The sequence below is a fragment of the Lacerta agilis genome, chromosome 10 (genome assembly GCF_009819535.1).
Source record: "Lacerta agilis isolate rLacAgi1 chromosome 10, rLacAgi1.pri, whole genome shotgun sequence".
Classification (NCBI taxonomy): domain Eukaryota; kingdom Metazoa; phylum Chordata; class Lepidosauria; order Squamata; family Lacertidae; genus Lacerta; species Lacerta agilis.
Genome location: NC_046321.1, coordinates 65,232,183 through 65,247,717, shown reverse-complemented (window position 1 = coordinate 65,247,717; position 15,535 = coordinate 65,232,183). Strand labels below are relative to the sequence as shown.

The 15,535-nt window shown below is 42.2% G+C and overlaps 1 protein-coding gene across 1 annotated transcript in view; it reads right to left on the bottom strand.

The window, feature by feature from the left end:
* The window catches only part of PHTF2 (putative homeodomain transcription factor 2), a 75,206-nt gene that overhangs the window by 20,444 nt on the left and 39,227 nt on the right, over nucleotides 1-15,535 (bottom strand). Inside the window, 4 exon segments of the mRNA XM_033162897.1 lie at nucleotides 4,729-4,893; nucleotides 5,346-5,511; nucleotides 6,639-6,797; nucleotides 8,242-8,311. Of these exon segments, the coding sequence (XP_033018788.1) occupies nucleotides 4,729-4,893; nucleotides 5,346-5,511; nucleotides 6,639-6,797; nucleotides 8,242-8,311 (560 nt within the window).

Below are 15,535 nucleotides of genomic sequence, written 5' to 3'. Positions count from 1 at the left end.
CATGTGCCCTCTGGAGAAACTACCGGTAATTCCCAAGGCAACAGGGAGATAAAACACAGTCCTTGCCAACTCTTCAGTTACAGGTAGGTAGCCGTGTTGGTCTGCCATAGTAAAAAAAAAAAAAAATCCTTCCAGTAGCACCTTAGAGACCAACTAAGTATGTTCTTGTCAACTCTGTCCTTATGGCAGCAATAAAAAGACTCTTCAGACCTATCTTCTTCATACAGAAGACAAACTGGGAAGTTGAGACCTGGGACTCTTCCTCACATTCCAGTTTTCAGCCAACCAACTTTCAGCACTGCCTATTGGGCCTCAGGTCACCAATTAATTTGGATCAAATATTAAAGCAAGAAGGTAAGATGTGGGTATCAGTAAAGTAAAAACTAAATACAAAGTATGTCTGAATTAATCCCTCAAATCACAGTGTTAAAAGTCACAGTGGTGACTTCCGTTTCAGTGTATCGGAAGAAGTGTGCATGCACATGAAAGCTCATACCAAGAACTAACTTAGTTGGTCTCTAAGGTGCTCCTGGAAGGAATTTTTTATTTTATTTTGTTTTGACTATGGCAGACCAACATGGCTACCTACCTGTAACTAGTGTTTAAAAGGTCACAGGTACGAGAAGCTGAGGTTCCCAAGGATAGCCACACCTTTTAATGCTAAGCTGCATGTGCACACACACGAAAGGGTTTCAAAAGAGAAAGAATCTGAAACATCCACTATTTTAAAAATATTCTCTATTTCAAGTCTATAGGGAGAACATAATCCAGAACAAAGAACAAAGGAAGTCAACAAAACAAACACACCCTTAATTTGTTAATGCCTGTGGTCAATGAACTGCAAAAGAAGCCACTATATTAAAAAAGAAGAAGCAAAGTACAATCAACAAAGAAGAGAATTAAACTACCCTTTTGCCATAATCTAATCTCTTATGAAAATCTAATACAATCTGGCTTTCTATTGAATAGCAACTCTACATGGGGGAGTGCAAAACCTTGTGGGAAGGTCAGTCTGGATGATACCCTTGGGTTGCTTCCAGGCCTCTGATCCTGTACCCATGAGGTTAGAATCTGTAGGAGGAAACTCAGTGGACCAGTCAAACCAGTTCCTTTGTTATGGTAATAGCCACTCAGCTAAGTACCCATCATCAGCATTTTATAGAGCAATGGGTGGGCCATTTCCCACTTCACTTTACTGGATCCCAGGTCAGGTAGGATAGAGAACAATAGGCCAAGGGGGGATGTGTTCAGGTCTTGACCAAAGTTGGAAGAGGCCTGCAATGCTCCATGCTGGGCCCAAAACTATGGCTTCTCCCTGGGAACTTAATGGGGAGGCAAGATCTGCTGGAGTGTTAAAGCTGTGAGCCCCTCTACCTCATTCTCAGGTAGTATATATTTGTAAATAAAACCACATATAAGAAAATCATAAAGATACCAGAGTCTCAATTGACCTTCATTCCAAGGAAACAAAATCCTGGGTAGGTGCTGGAACCCCAAGAGTCTTTCGTAGCTCAGTGATTCAAATGCATGCAACAATATTTTCCCAAGATACTCATTTGGTTACCGCAAAGGAATTTTGACAGAAAGGGTGGCAATGAGGGCCAGAACAATTGCATAAATTTCCTCAATAGTCAGCAGGCAAAGTTGCTAGACACTTCTGTTGTCGGGGAGATTGCACAAAAATAGTCAAGAAAGCGAAGAGATGGTTAGAGAACATGCCTCATTCTTACTATCCTGCTCCAGCAAGAGAGAGGGAACAGCAGCTGCATTTTTTAAGTAGGACTGGGGAAGAGGTGAAATTATAGGCTTTGTGATCTGCAAAGACTCTTTTGAGGGACTGTATCTCAACATCTGATGTGGGACAGCGGAATTTGCTGTTTGTAGGAGCCTTATGCTCATTCTGTATATATATATATATATTTAAAGAAACTTAAATATTACAGGACTACCTTAAGCCTCCAATGAGACCTTTTCCCAAAGAAAATCAAAGCCAGCTAAATGCTGTTTCCCTGGAACTTCTCACCACTCAGGGAAACAAGTGTGCATTTTGTTTAAAACTAGAAGTTAGAGCTCCCCTATTAGGAAAGGTTACAGCATTTGGGTTTTTTAGGGAAAAGGTAAGACAATGTGGCATGACTGAAGTTTATACAATTAAGCATGGCAGAGAGAAAGTGGATAAAGGAAATCTTTTCTCCCTCAAGCCTAACACTAGAACTTGTGGATATCCAATGAAGCTGAATGTTGGAAGATTCAGGGCAGATAAAATATGGTAAGATTTCTCTGCCCAGGAAATACCTGAAACTTGTACTTCCACTTATGCAAAAGGAGAAAAACTAATCAGATTATTCCTAATTTGTTCCACCTAACACTGAAGCACTAGCAGTAAGACGAGGAGGAACAACACCATGAAGCTTCATAAAGCCAAGTTCTGCTGTGATCTACCACTGCAAAAAGGCTCTTCTGAAGAAAAGCATCCAACAGTTGCCATATTTAACATTGAACAGAGCCTTCAGTTAAAGCACTTTGACTTTGTGAAGGATAGCTTCAAATAACAATTGTTTAACTGGACACAATCTCATGACTCCAAGATTATTGGATTCGCTTTCTCTCTACAAACAAATTTTCTCACTGTGTCATATTCTAGTTTCTTTTTCAATGCTTCTCAAAAAAATGGAGCATATTTAGAGTTCTGTTTAAATTCACTGATGCTAAAGTAAGCCGTCTAAGCATTTTCATATGGGAGCTTCAAGCTTACTACATCAAATACATAATAATGTACAGCATTTTAAACAACCCAGACTCTCCATGTTTTGCAACATTTCCTACAAAACAAAATTAAGTTTACAGCTTTGAATTTCCTCCATTAGGGTATAAAAGCTGTACCACATCTCTTTAAATAAAAATAAGCCAGTTTACATGCAAAGAATTTGACTAGGACTCTGAGTCTTGGTGAAGGAAGGGATTCCCCCCCCCCAAAAAAAGGCCTATTTTTGTATTGTAGATGATGCATGTAATTGCTTTGGAAGTCATGAATATTCTGGGACTGCATAGCTAGATCACCATTGCTCTGAACACAGAGCACAGCCAAAAATGTATTTAAAAATGAAAGATTTCCATACCTTGCAAACTTCTTTACAGTGGAAGATAAATTGCATTGTGTAGAATTTATTAGAAACATTTCTACACAAGAATATTAAAATACAGTACATAATCAAAACATTAAAACAGAGGATGAAAATGCAACTGAAAAATTAGGGCAGAATTAAAATTATAATAATTGAGATCAAGCACGAGCTAAGGAAGAAGTGTGTTTTATAAATTAAAGAAGGATGGGACCTCTATTGCCTTGATGTGCTTAAATAGCCTGCCAGAAGCAACATGTGATGATTATAGGCCATAATTTTAGTTTACAGGAAACAGCATAATCATATAAGAGCATCAGTGTGACACACGCTAGTGTAATAATGCTGAACACATAAAATGTAAAACATGTAGATGTAGGAAGCTGCACTATCCTTTTCCCCGACTGCTTAATACATGTGCATTAATATACTTGTTTCTGAACCGTTTGGAACAAATTTTAAAGAAACTAACCATCATTGTTTGGCCAGATGCATAGTTTAAAAAGGAGGCTATATGATAATTTACATCTGCAGGATTTAATAGCTTTTAAAGCTACATATATTACACCAATTAACAAACCTTAGCTTTTTTGTAATCTAATTGGAGCAAACACCTTTGTTGTTTTTGCTTGCTAGTCAGTCAGTCACAGACTGCATCATTTCATTACTGCATAGGTCTTCAGTAGATGGCACATGACCCACAACTGCTTCAATGACCCACTCTAAAGTTTATTTATGTCATACAATTTATATGCCATTTGGTTGTTGTTGTTTTTTTTTAAAAAAAATAACAATCAAAGTGGCTTACAAAAAGGATAAAAAATGAAATTATCAGTAAGAACAACAATGTAAAACCTTCAAAAATAATTAAAATCAACAATCAGCTAAAACCAGATTGGAACACATGCCAACATTCAACATGTCTTGACAAGCTTGCCTAAAGATAAATGTTTTTAGCAGGGTTGAGAACTTTGCCCCAGGATGAGAACGGAAATCGTGCGCCAGCGGCACGGCAGCAGCGGGAGGCCCCATTAGTGAAAGCGCACCTCAGGTTAAGAAAGGTTTTGGGTTAAGATCGGACCTCTGGAATGAATTAAGTTCATAACCCGAGGTACCACTGTACCAGCCCTTATAGTTGAAACAAACGGACTATTAACTCTCTCCTTCACAACTGCATAACATCAGGAGGGGAAGACCCCTAAAAGTAGGGTCTATATTGCAGGCTGAGATGAAAGATGAGCCCAGATCTGGAATGGCTGAAGACCACTGCATTAATGAACTGAAACTACAATACCAGGATATGGAAACCTACACTGCAAGACAACTAGCAAATTTAGAAGAATAGAACCCGTTTTTGTTTTTACTTTTTCTTGCCCTTTGGCAATGGCTGCACAATATTTTCCACCATTCCAGTTTCTATATATCCACTTGGCATTTGTAAGAAAAGTTGTCTTCATTTGCTAAAGTAAGAAGAACACAGCCACAGGTGCTAGAATACTTTGACAGGGTTATACTAAAGCTAGCTGGATGTACAGAAGAATGTCAGCAGTACAGAAAAAGGATAGTGCATCTTTAAGACAAACATAGCCTTGAATAAAATACAAACCCCGATAAAAAGAAAGCAGCATGCCAGATATCTCTGAAGACAGCGCCAATACTGTAAGGGGTGCTTGTACCGTAGCTCTGCACTGTTCCTTCCTGTGTGTTATCTGTGGTACTAGAGCCATCTCCTTCCCTATGTACTTCCAAATGTGCTGCTTTCCTTAATTTCCTTCATCAGAAGAGATTAAAAGTGGAAGGCATCTTGTAAGTGTCATTCGCTAGCACTACAACACGGTCAGCGTTCTTGTAAGCATGCAAAGAGCTTTGAATTCAGCCACTGCCTGGGCTTAACAGACAGTTTGCCATTGCACATGAGAAAAGTTACATTTTCGTCAGCATCTCCTCTAAGCACAAAAATCATCCCTCTGAGCTAGACCAGTCCAGAAAAAAAACAAAAACATGAGCACATTATGCATTTAACGCTTTTGTCTAATCACTAAAATTTCATGAGAAGGTCGGACACAAATAAAAGGAACTTAGTGGAACAAGAACATTCCCACCCACCCACCACCCATTTTTTAAAAATGCATAATGTTTAAGCCGTTTTCAAAAACAGTTTAGATTCTGAAATAAAAAGTAAGCACATGCATAAAAGGCTCACTATGTTAAAATAAACTGTACCTTCGCCTTCTCCCTCCTGTACTTGGAAGTGGTTTGGGGGTTCTTGTTGAAACAATCTGGCAATGCACAGTTCCAAGGAGCAACATGAGCCATACAGGACCTATTACTTCAGTCAGAGGTATATTATGTGTGGCTTCTACTGTGTAGAACAAGACTACTGCAGCAACTTTCAAAGACATGGGGGGAAAACAACCAGTGAAAAATTAAATCCACAACAATAATTCATAATTAAAGAAATGATACTGTTAATAAGTCATTTTCGTTAAACTGAGAAATAAATATGATCAAACTGTATTAAAAAGAATCAATACAGGAAATTTAAACATATGAGCAAACTCTCACTGAAATCAATTGATCTTAAAAGCTTGGTTTTTTTATAGTGCTCTATTTGAACAGTTAACATGTTTTCCGATATTGTTGTGACAAAACTTTTTAAATATAAGCAGTATACATCAAGATTACATTACCCTGCATACAAACAACTAAAATGTTTGGCACAAGCTTTCAAATCTGCTGATCTCAGAAGACAACTGGAAAACATATTTAAAACCATCCGTAACAGTCACAACAAAATAGGATTGGCACAGGCATACAATGCAGCACATCTAATATGTGTGCCTCAATTTGTAAGGTAAAGGTAAAGGGACCCCTGACCATTAAGTTGTCGTGAACGACTCTGGGGTTGCGGCGCTCATTTTGCTTTACTGGCCAAGGGAGCCAGCGTATAGCTTCTGGGTCATGTGGCCAGCATGACTAAGCCGCTTCTGGCGAACCAGAGCAGCGCACAGAAACACTGTTTACCTTCCCGCCGGAGCGGTACCTATTTATCTACTTGCACTTTGACGTGCTTTCAAACTGCTAGGTGGGCAGGAGCAGGGACCGAGCAACGGGAGCTCACCCCGCTGCGGGGATTCGAACCGCCAACCTTCTGATCAGCAAGCCCTAGGCTCTGTGATTTAGACCACAGCACCACCCGCATCCTCAATTTGTACCTTTAGGCAAATTAGTACCTTTGAAGGAGCTGGAATAATGTATCAATGTAACTGATTTATTGCAGTGCTGCATTGTGGATAATTAATGATCAAGGGATACTGTGAAGTCATTTTCTTAGAAGTTAACATTTTTGGGAATTGCTGTAATTTAGTTTCATCCTTATAGGAGCCTCTAACTTTTGAGGTAACTTGAGTTTAAAAAATATAAATGGAAATGCATCATTAGAACTCTGAAAGATAGGATTTGGTCCATTTTTTAATCAAAACATTTTTAAAAAACTAATAATGTCATCAGTTATACCTTGGAGAAGATAAAGGACAAGGAGCCAGAAGAAAATAACCTTTGATGTCACTTGTAGCCACCACCTGAAGAAGAATGGGAAGAAAACAACTCTAACAATCCCCTTTCTAGTCAGAGATGTCCAGGGACTTTCTGGTTTAGCTTTAGCAAATGCAGAGCCTAAACAGAAGACAAACAAATCACTTAGGCTGCAAGCAATATAGACAATTTACAATTACCATTTGACTAAGATAAAATCCTAAGACTTTGAGTGAGATATATATGCCATATTTACATGGAACATATTCCTGTGTGTGAAACTGAACTTCTAAAGCTGTGCACTTTGAGCAAATTAAGTAGTAGTACTTCATAAAAAGGTAAAGGACCCCTGACAGTTAAGTCCAGTCACGACTCTGGGGTTGCGGTGCTCATCTCGCTTTACAGGCTGAGGGAGCCGGCATTTGTCCACTCCGCAGAGTTTTTCTGGGTCATGTGGCTAGAATGACTAAGCCACTTCTGGTGCAACAGAAGACCGAAACCAGAGCAGCGCAAAGAAATGCCGTTTAGCTTCCCACTGGAGCAGTACCTATTTATCTACTTGCACTTTTTGGGATGCTTTCGAACTGCTAGGTTGGCAGGAGCTGGGACTGAGCAACGGGCATTCACCCCGCCGCGGGGGATTCAAATCGCCGAACTTCTGACTGCAAAAACAGGGCTTTCCTTCCTAAAAGAAAAGCTCAACAACTTTGACCTGAACCCCCAAAACGGGGGTAGATCACATACAGTTTTTAACTCTGAGTAGATCACATTCTCTTCGGAGCTGGCCACCCCTGGTATAGGACAATAACAAAATACGTCTAGGATATACAATGTATGGTAATCAACTTATGATTGGCAATGTTAACAAGTGCGTGATCACAAGATAAGGTTAGAGGGACCTCTCTTATCGTAAGACATTTAATGATTATGATTTCAGGAGCACTAGAGATTAGTCACAATCAAATGCTAGAGGCATTCATTGCTCCTGAAATTACAATCATTAAATGTCTTATGATGAGGGAGACTCGCTCTAACCTCATCTTGTGATCATACTCCAAACAGGCGATGTCAAGTCATGAGAGTGCGTTTTCTAACAGCTTTGTGAAATTTCGCTACCTTTATTGGAGTTACTTCCTGTAACCTGAATTTCACTGCTCTGAAGAGGGAAACAACTTGGAGGTGAATGTATCTAACACCACATGTTGTGCACATACATGCAAGTTCAGAACTGCAGCAAAAATTTAACTGCAGGCTATTACTTCCAAGTTCACCTTGCAAATCCAGCTTACCCTTGATCTAAAAATAAATAAATCTGAGAACGCACATTTTGAGCAGCATTCTGGTTTCTTTTAATCAATTACACATGAATTTGTCCACAGAGTTTTTACATTGCAACTGCCCAACCTGCAATAAGCTGCACACTGACGGGGTATAACTAGGCTAGGAAATACACAAACACCATATGTCTTTGCCTTTAAAAAAAAGATGTCCCCAAATGCACTCCACCGTGTAAAACAATAAAATAAATAAATAAATTGACATATTGATCAATACTGCATTCCGTATTTAAGAGATCCATTCCTACCTCTTACAAGATCAACATCTATGAGATCTGGCTTTACATGCCCAGTTTTCTTTGGCTTGTTTCTCAAACCCTGTAATATGCAAATAATATTGTATTATTATTATTATTAAAGGAAAAACAGTTTTCAATATGAGCAGCGGCCAGTAATTGTGGTGAACTTAACGTTATCAGGTTTTCATCTCCTGAACTGTGCACTATTTCCAATTTGAAATCTGCTTTTAAGAAAGATTCCAATTTGCCATGTATCTCTACTAATGAAAAATAAATTTTGCTTTAAAAATACAAGTATATTGCTGATGCAAATACAAAGGTATAATGAAAATTACTGTCTTTTTATTTATATTTTCCAGAACACCTAAAGGAGTTAATTAAGTTCAATTATGCAGCCACGTACGAACACACACATGCTTGCCAGTTAGTAAATACTTACTTTGACATCTATTTCATTTTGCCTTTAATTTTCAAAGAAACATATCCACCAGACTTTGAAATTCAAATTGTGGTACAAGAATAGATGAAAACTTATTATAGGCCTCTTCCTAAGTGTTTGAAGTTTGTCTTTCTGAGAGACAAAACGTACATCACAAAGCTTCCAAGCTAAAACGTGTGTAAATTTACAGACTAAGAAAAAACTAAATAAAACAGAACACACCACAATATTAAGTATTTGTTTCTAAAGTAAGGATCTAAAACAAGTTTAAATTAACTTGTCACTTTGGAGAAAAATATCAGAACGTCCAAGATACTGAGAACAAAACTTATCTAGCTACTATTCATCCTACTCTAGAGAGATTCCTATTTGCATCTCTGACAACCTATCTGCTAGTCCTCGAAAGTATGGCAAAACATGGCCCCCCTGGCCCATCTCAAACTCTACAACTGCTTATAGCACACATGGACAACCTTTTCAGTAGCAGCCCTTTAACATCCTCTTTACTGACAGGTACTGTCCTACAATGACATTCTCCAGAGCTGGTGCTAGATACATGGCTCTGAATATCAATTTGTCCGTCTCGTAATCTTCAGCTGCATCCTGAATCAAATGCAGCAGGAGAGACCACTTATTTTAATCCTCTTCATACTCTGCTAGAAGCTGTTAAGTATCATATGCATTTTCCTCTTATGGAAAACACACACTGGAATTTAGCTTAAATGCTAAATATAAATTAATTAGCTGAAATACATAAAAGATAGATAGATAGATGATAGATAGATAGATAGATGATAGATAGATGGGACGCAGGTGGCGCTGTGGTCTAAACCAGTGTTTTTCAACCTTTTTTGGGCAAAGGCACACTTGTTTCATGAAAAAAATCACGAGGCACACCACCATTAGAAAATGTTAAAAAAATTAACTCTGTGCCTATATTGACTATATATAAAGTAATTTTTCAATTTTTTCCACGGCACACCAGGCAACATCTCGCGGCACACTAGTGTGCCGCAGAACAGTGGTTGAAAAACACTGGTCTAAACCACAGAACTTAGGGCTTGCCGATCAGAAGGTCGGCGGATCGAATCCGTGCAATGGGGTGAGCTCCCGTTGTTCGGTCCCTGCTCCTGCCAACTTAGCAGTTTGAAAGCACGTCAAAGTACAAGTCAATAAATAGGTACCGCTCCGGCGGGAAGGTAAACGCCGTTACCGTGCGCTGCTCTGCGGACAAACGCCAGCTCCCTTGGCCTACAGAGTGAGATGAGCGCCACAACCCCAGAGTTGTCTGCGACTGGAACTAACGGTCAGGAGTACCTTTACCTTTTTAGATAGATAGATAGAGCCCTGAACATGTTGACAATTCCATTCCTCCCGTGCTGCAGATGTGTGTGGAATTGTTCCATGTCAGCACTGATTATTGGAGTCTTGCGAGAGGAAATTGAGATACGCTGTTTCCGCTCTGTATAACTTTTGCTTTTGCAGTTCTCTCTCCGAGGAAGAAAGACACAGAGAGAAGCCATGTTTTCTTTGTTCTGTTACGTTTGATTTATTTTGCAATTGTTGTAAATAATGTATCTGGGGTGCTTTCAAGGCCCCCCCCCCAAATTCTTATGACGCAATAAATCAGGCTTAGATGTTACTCCTCAAGGCTGAGCTTCTGTTTTGAACTCTGCTCATTGTGTGCTCATGTCTCTGGATATGGGCCACATCAGCGTGACGGGAGACCGGAGTGATGAATCCCGGGCAACGCTGCGTTGGGGGGGAGGCACCAGGCCTCGGCGTTATAACCCAACAGAACGATGTGACTCAGTAGCCACAATACGACCAAATTCCAACATACAGATGCATCTAAAATGGACAGCTAAGTTCACAATATTCATAGTGGAGACCTGCAGCCAAAGTATTGGCAACTATTTTTAAATCAGTATGTGACTCATAGAATAGCCAAATCACAATACTCTAGTGATAGTAGATGCCACAACCAGTAGGATTTGCCTGTTAGGTTCTAGAAGAGCTATCACACCTATACCCATGGCCCACAATCCCAAGCTTATCCATTCCCCCCCCCCGCACTGTTCCAATGTGAAGCTTTAATGCAGTCATTACATAATCCTCGGCTATTTCTTACTGTAGCCTCATGTCTTCCTTAACCTTTGTTTCCTCGTATTGTATTTTACATAACACCTACTTTGTCTTGCTTCCTTTCATCTATCTCTTGGCTACTGCTAGGGACACAGAGAGGACACTATATAGATTTTCCTGACTGGAAGACTGGGTTTTCTTTAGAGCACCATCTAGTCTCTGTCTCCTCCACTCATTTAACAAAGATTTATTCACCACTCCTTCCCTTTAGGTTCCTGTTTTTCCATCTTTAGTCTCCAGGTCTTCTAGCTTTCTGAATTCCTGGGATGTGTTCAGCCTGTCCCACAAAGCTACAAATCAGTGTTCCAAACTCCAATTGTTCAAGGCGCATTTTGCGACAGGGAATTTCATTAGTGTGAGCAGTTTCTGAGCTCTGGGCACAGTACTGTGTCTAAGATTTCAGATTAAAACTGCAGAGTGGAAGGAATGGAGGACCTTTCTCTGCCTGCCCACTTCCAGCTACTCTTTGAAGACTGGAGTACAGTGGTGCCCCGCTAGACGAAAACAATTCGTTCTACGAATTTTTTCGTCTAGCGGTTTTTTCGTCTAGCGAAGCAGCAATGTAAACCGCGGTTTTCGCTAGACGGGAAAAAAAGACTTTTTCGTCTTGCGGGGCAGCCTCCCGCTAGACGAATGCCTTCGTCTAGCGAGTTTTTCGTCTAGCAAGGCATTCGTCTAGTGGGGCACCACTGTAGTGAAGAAGACTGGATAAGAGACCCTCTTAAGAATATTAGGTGGGTGGGCAGGGGAAGGACTAGACCAGGGGTCTGCAACCTTTAAGACACAAAGAGCCACTTGGACCCGTTTCCAAAGGGAAAAAAAACAACTGGGAGCCGCAAAACCATTGCGACATTTAAAACAAATATAACGCTGCATATATTGTTTCTTACCTTAATGCAATAATAATAAATAACGTATAGGAGCCAATGCAAAGTAAAATTAGTAAAAACAACAAGAATAAGTTATTACTTTTTTGCATTGACTCAGGGGCGTACCCAGGATCAAAACTAGGGGGGTGGGCAAGCCATGGTCGTTCAGGTTGTGACATTTCAGCACGGAAAGGCGAATGAAACCAAAATTTTAGGGAAATTATATATAATTATAGCAGTGCTTTATTACAGTAGTTATTACAATTATTTGCTTGGTTTTTTAAAATTTTTATTCTAGTTACATGTCTTATACCAGGGGTGGCCAACTCCCAAGAAACTGTGATCTACTTTCAGCAGTGATCTACCCCCGTTTTTTGGGGTTCAGCTCAAAGTTGTTTTGGGGGGGTGTGGTGGGTGGGAGAGAGGGCTTCCCCCTCTAAGATAGGTTGGCAAGCGAACTAATAAAGAAAGAAAAAGGGGGGGTGGGAATGGAAAAGTGGGGTGGAAAAATATAAATTGGGGTGGGGTGGGGAGAATATCTATTAAAAATATGTAGTAGTTTAAAAAATAAAAATAAAGGGGGAAAATATTTTTCTTCTTTTTCCTTTTTTTGAAAACAAAAACAAAAGGGGAAGAGAAAAGAAAAAGGGGGGATAGAGGGAGAAAAGGGTAATAATAAAAATTCAAATAGAGTGGCTGCAGCAGCTGTGGGGGGTGTTTGTTTGTTTTTCGTTTGTTTTAAAAATGGGATTTCTCCCCTTGGATTAAAAAAGGAGAGGAGGAAGAAAAAGAGAGGGGGGTGGGAGAGCAAGGCAAAAAGCCAAAAAGCAAAAAACAGGTTGGGGGGGGAATCACGCCAGGCACTGCAGCGCGCCGGCCTCGGGGTTCCGGGCCCCCGAGCCGCCCTTGGGGCCGTCTTAAGCATGTACACCGCCCGCAGCAAGCGCTGGCGAAGCACCGGTTGGCGGAGGTTTCAGAAGCAGCCCAGACGTTTTCGCCGCCCCCACCCAAAGCAGCTCTACTTCATCCTGTCGGCGACCATCACCGCCCTCCCGTCACGGCGACGCCTGGCCCGCCTGCTCCACCCTCCGCGCAGCCGCTTTGAAAAGGATTCCGCCCGACAGGGGCCGCTCCAATCGCCGCCGCCACCTCCCGCCGCGTTTATTATCCCGACTCTTTTCTCTCTCTCTCTCTCTCTCGATAACTCGCAAAGCTCAGCTCCTTCTTCTCCCCGCCCTAACGCCACCCTCATTGGCATGTTCCCCCAAACAGTTACAGGCATCCCGGCGGCTCATTGGCCGGACGAAGCATCGCTCTCCCGTGCCCACCTCCCGCCTTCATCCTCAGTGGCTACCTCGGCAGTAAGGCCCCGGCTCCGAGCCTATGCGCCAAGGCGGGCGATCTGTCCTGCCAATCGGCACGCCGAGGTGGTAAAAGCTCAGCCCTCCCCACACGCTTATTGGTGTGAAGAAGTCGCTTCCTCTCTCTGGGAGTGGTCAAGGTGGACATCAATCTTGGGTCTGTCCTCGGGAACCCCGAGAGGGCTGAGAAAGACCGCCCAGCTGTTCAACGTTGATGCGGATTATTCATGGTTTTTTTGGCCCTTTTTTTTTGCCGATAACCATTTAATTATTATTGAAAGGGCATTGAAAGGGGGCATGCCGGAGCCGCAGGAGACCTGTCAGAGAGCCGCATGCGGCTCCGGAGCCGCAGGTTGCTGACCCCCGGACTAGACGATGTGAAAAATGAACATATTTTTGCTGCAGTTCATTAATTTTCAGCTTTGTATTCTTGTTATAAAAAAGCACACCTAGACATTCTATTGTTGTGCCCACAACCTAGGTTTAAGCTTCCATTTAGCTCCTAGCTTTCATATCTCAGTTTCTAACACTGCTACAAATACCTCTAAGAAACTTAACGCTAGCCAAACTGGACAACACCCACTTCCCAGAGATGGTCACTTAGCACCAACTTTTATGTGCTTTTTTGTGTTGCGAGGGGTCAGGAGCAATAAAACCCCTGCGTTCAGAAGCCACAAATCACCAAAATGGGTCCGGCAGGCTTCCCGATCGCGCAGTTCCAAAACACTTTCACCTTCATAGCAGAGTTCAAATGCACAGCGTTCTTGAAGCGAAACCCCCTGCAATATCGTCTTTGTTAATCAGCAGTCTTTAACAAATGTACACTGACTCCTCCACTGTCAGCAAAGCAGATTTATTGCAGCGTAGCATAACTCAAAAGCCCGGAGATGAGGCGTTCATGGCTCCTCTCCGGTACAGGCAAAAACGAAAGCAACCTTCTCACACAGACTTCAGACTCGGTCTGAGAATTACAGCAGTCTCATATTACAAAGCATAACATCCCATGTCAGTTCCTGTGTGACGGCGTAGCTAGATCTGTGTGTAACCCTTTCAGATCCTCACACCCCCTCTCGCCGGACACACAGGGCATGGTGCAGGTTGTGACCTACACCAGATACAAACCATTGCAGAATTCCCAATGCAGTTGGAACCCTAAAGGTTTGGTGAACCCATCCGCTAGGTTCTCTTGGCTTGGACAATACTTCAGCTTCACCAAGCCTGTCTGAATACTCTGACAAACATTCCTAAACCGGATGTCCAAGTGTTTGGTTCTGGACTTGAACTGTCCAGTCTCTGCCAGCTTCATACAGGGCTGGTTGTCCTCCCAAACTGTGATGGGTAAACAACACTCCCCGTTGACTTCCTGAACCAAGCACTTGTAGAACTCCATCTCCCTACAGGCTTCAGATAACGCACTGAATTCAGCCTCTGTAGAGGAGAGAGCTAGAAGACTCTGCTTTCTGGATCTCCACCCGACCAGAGCCTCCCCGTACTTGACAACGAGTCCAGACACTGATTTCCTGTCATCCAGATTGGCCCAGCTGCTGTCAGACCAGCAAGAGAGCTGTGCTCCACCTTCTGATGACAGCTTGAGGCGCCAATCTCTGGAACCTTGTAGGTACCTCAGTACCCTCTTGATGCCATTCCAGGCATGCACACTGGGTTGTGCTGCCTCCCGGCTGAGCAGATTTACAGCAAAGGCTATATCCGGTCTGCTCCACTGGGAGAGATACAACAGACTTCCAAGTGCTGACTGGAACACCTCGGGGCTCTGGAACGCAGAGTGTTCCCCGGACTGACTGTCCTTTACGTAACAAGTCTCCATTGGTGTTCTGACACTGGCACAGTCAGACATCCTGAACTTCTCCAATAGCTGTTCGATCTTGCTCTCCTGACTTAGCAAGAAACTGCCATCCTCAGTCCTTTCAATTTTGACTCCTAGGTAAACACTCACTGGACCTAGTTCTTTGAGCTTGAAGTGCTTACTAAGCTCCTGTGCAAACTCCTGCACCTGACTCTCTGACTTGGCAAGGCAAATGATGTCATCGACATAACAGAGCACCAGAGTTTGCTCCTGGCCGGAACCTGCCAGGTAAAGACAACTGTCAGCAAGACTCCGCTGGAAACCCATGCTTTCCAGCGCTTGATGGAGACACAAATTCCAGTTCCTGGCGGACTGCCGTAAGCCATAAATGGATTTGTGTAGCTTCCACACGACATTCGGCTTATTGCCCTCGAACCCTGGTGGAGGTAGCATGTACAGAACCTCCTCCAAAGACGAGTTCAGATAAGCGACATCCACATCAAAGTGGTGCACTACAAAGCCTCTCTGAGCAGCTACAGCTAACAAAAAGCGAAGAGTTTCACTTCTAGAAGTCGGCGCATACACCTCCGTGTAATGCAAGCCCTTCTTCTGCGTGAAGCCTCTGGCTACTAGCCTAGCTTTATACTGAGGTTCTCCAGTTGCTGTGGGTTTAAGCCTAAACACC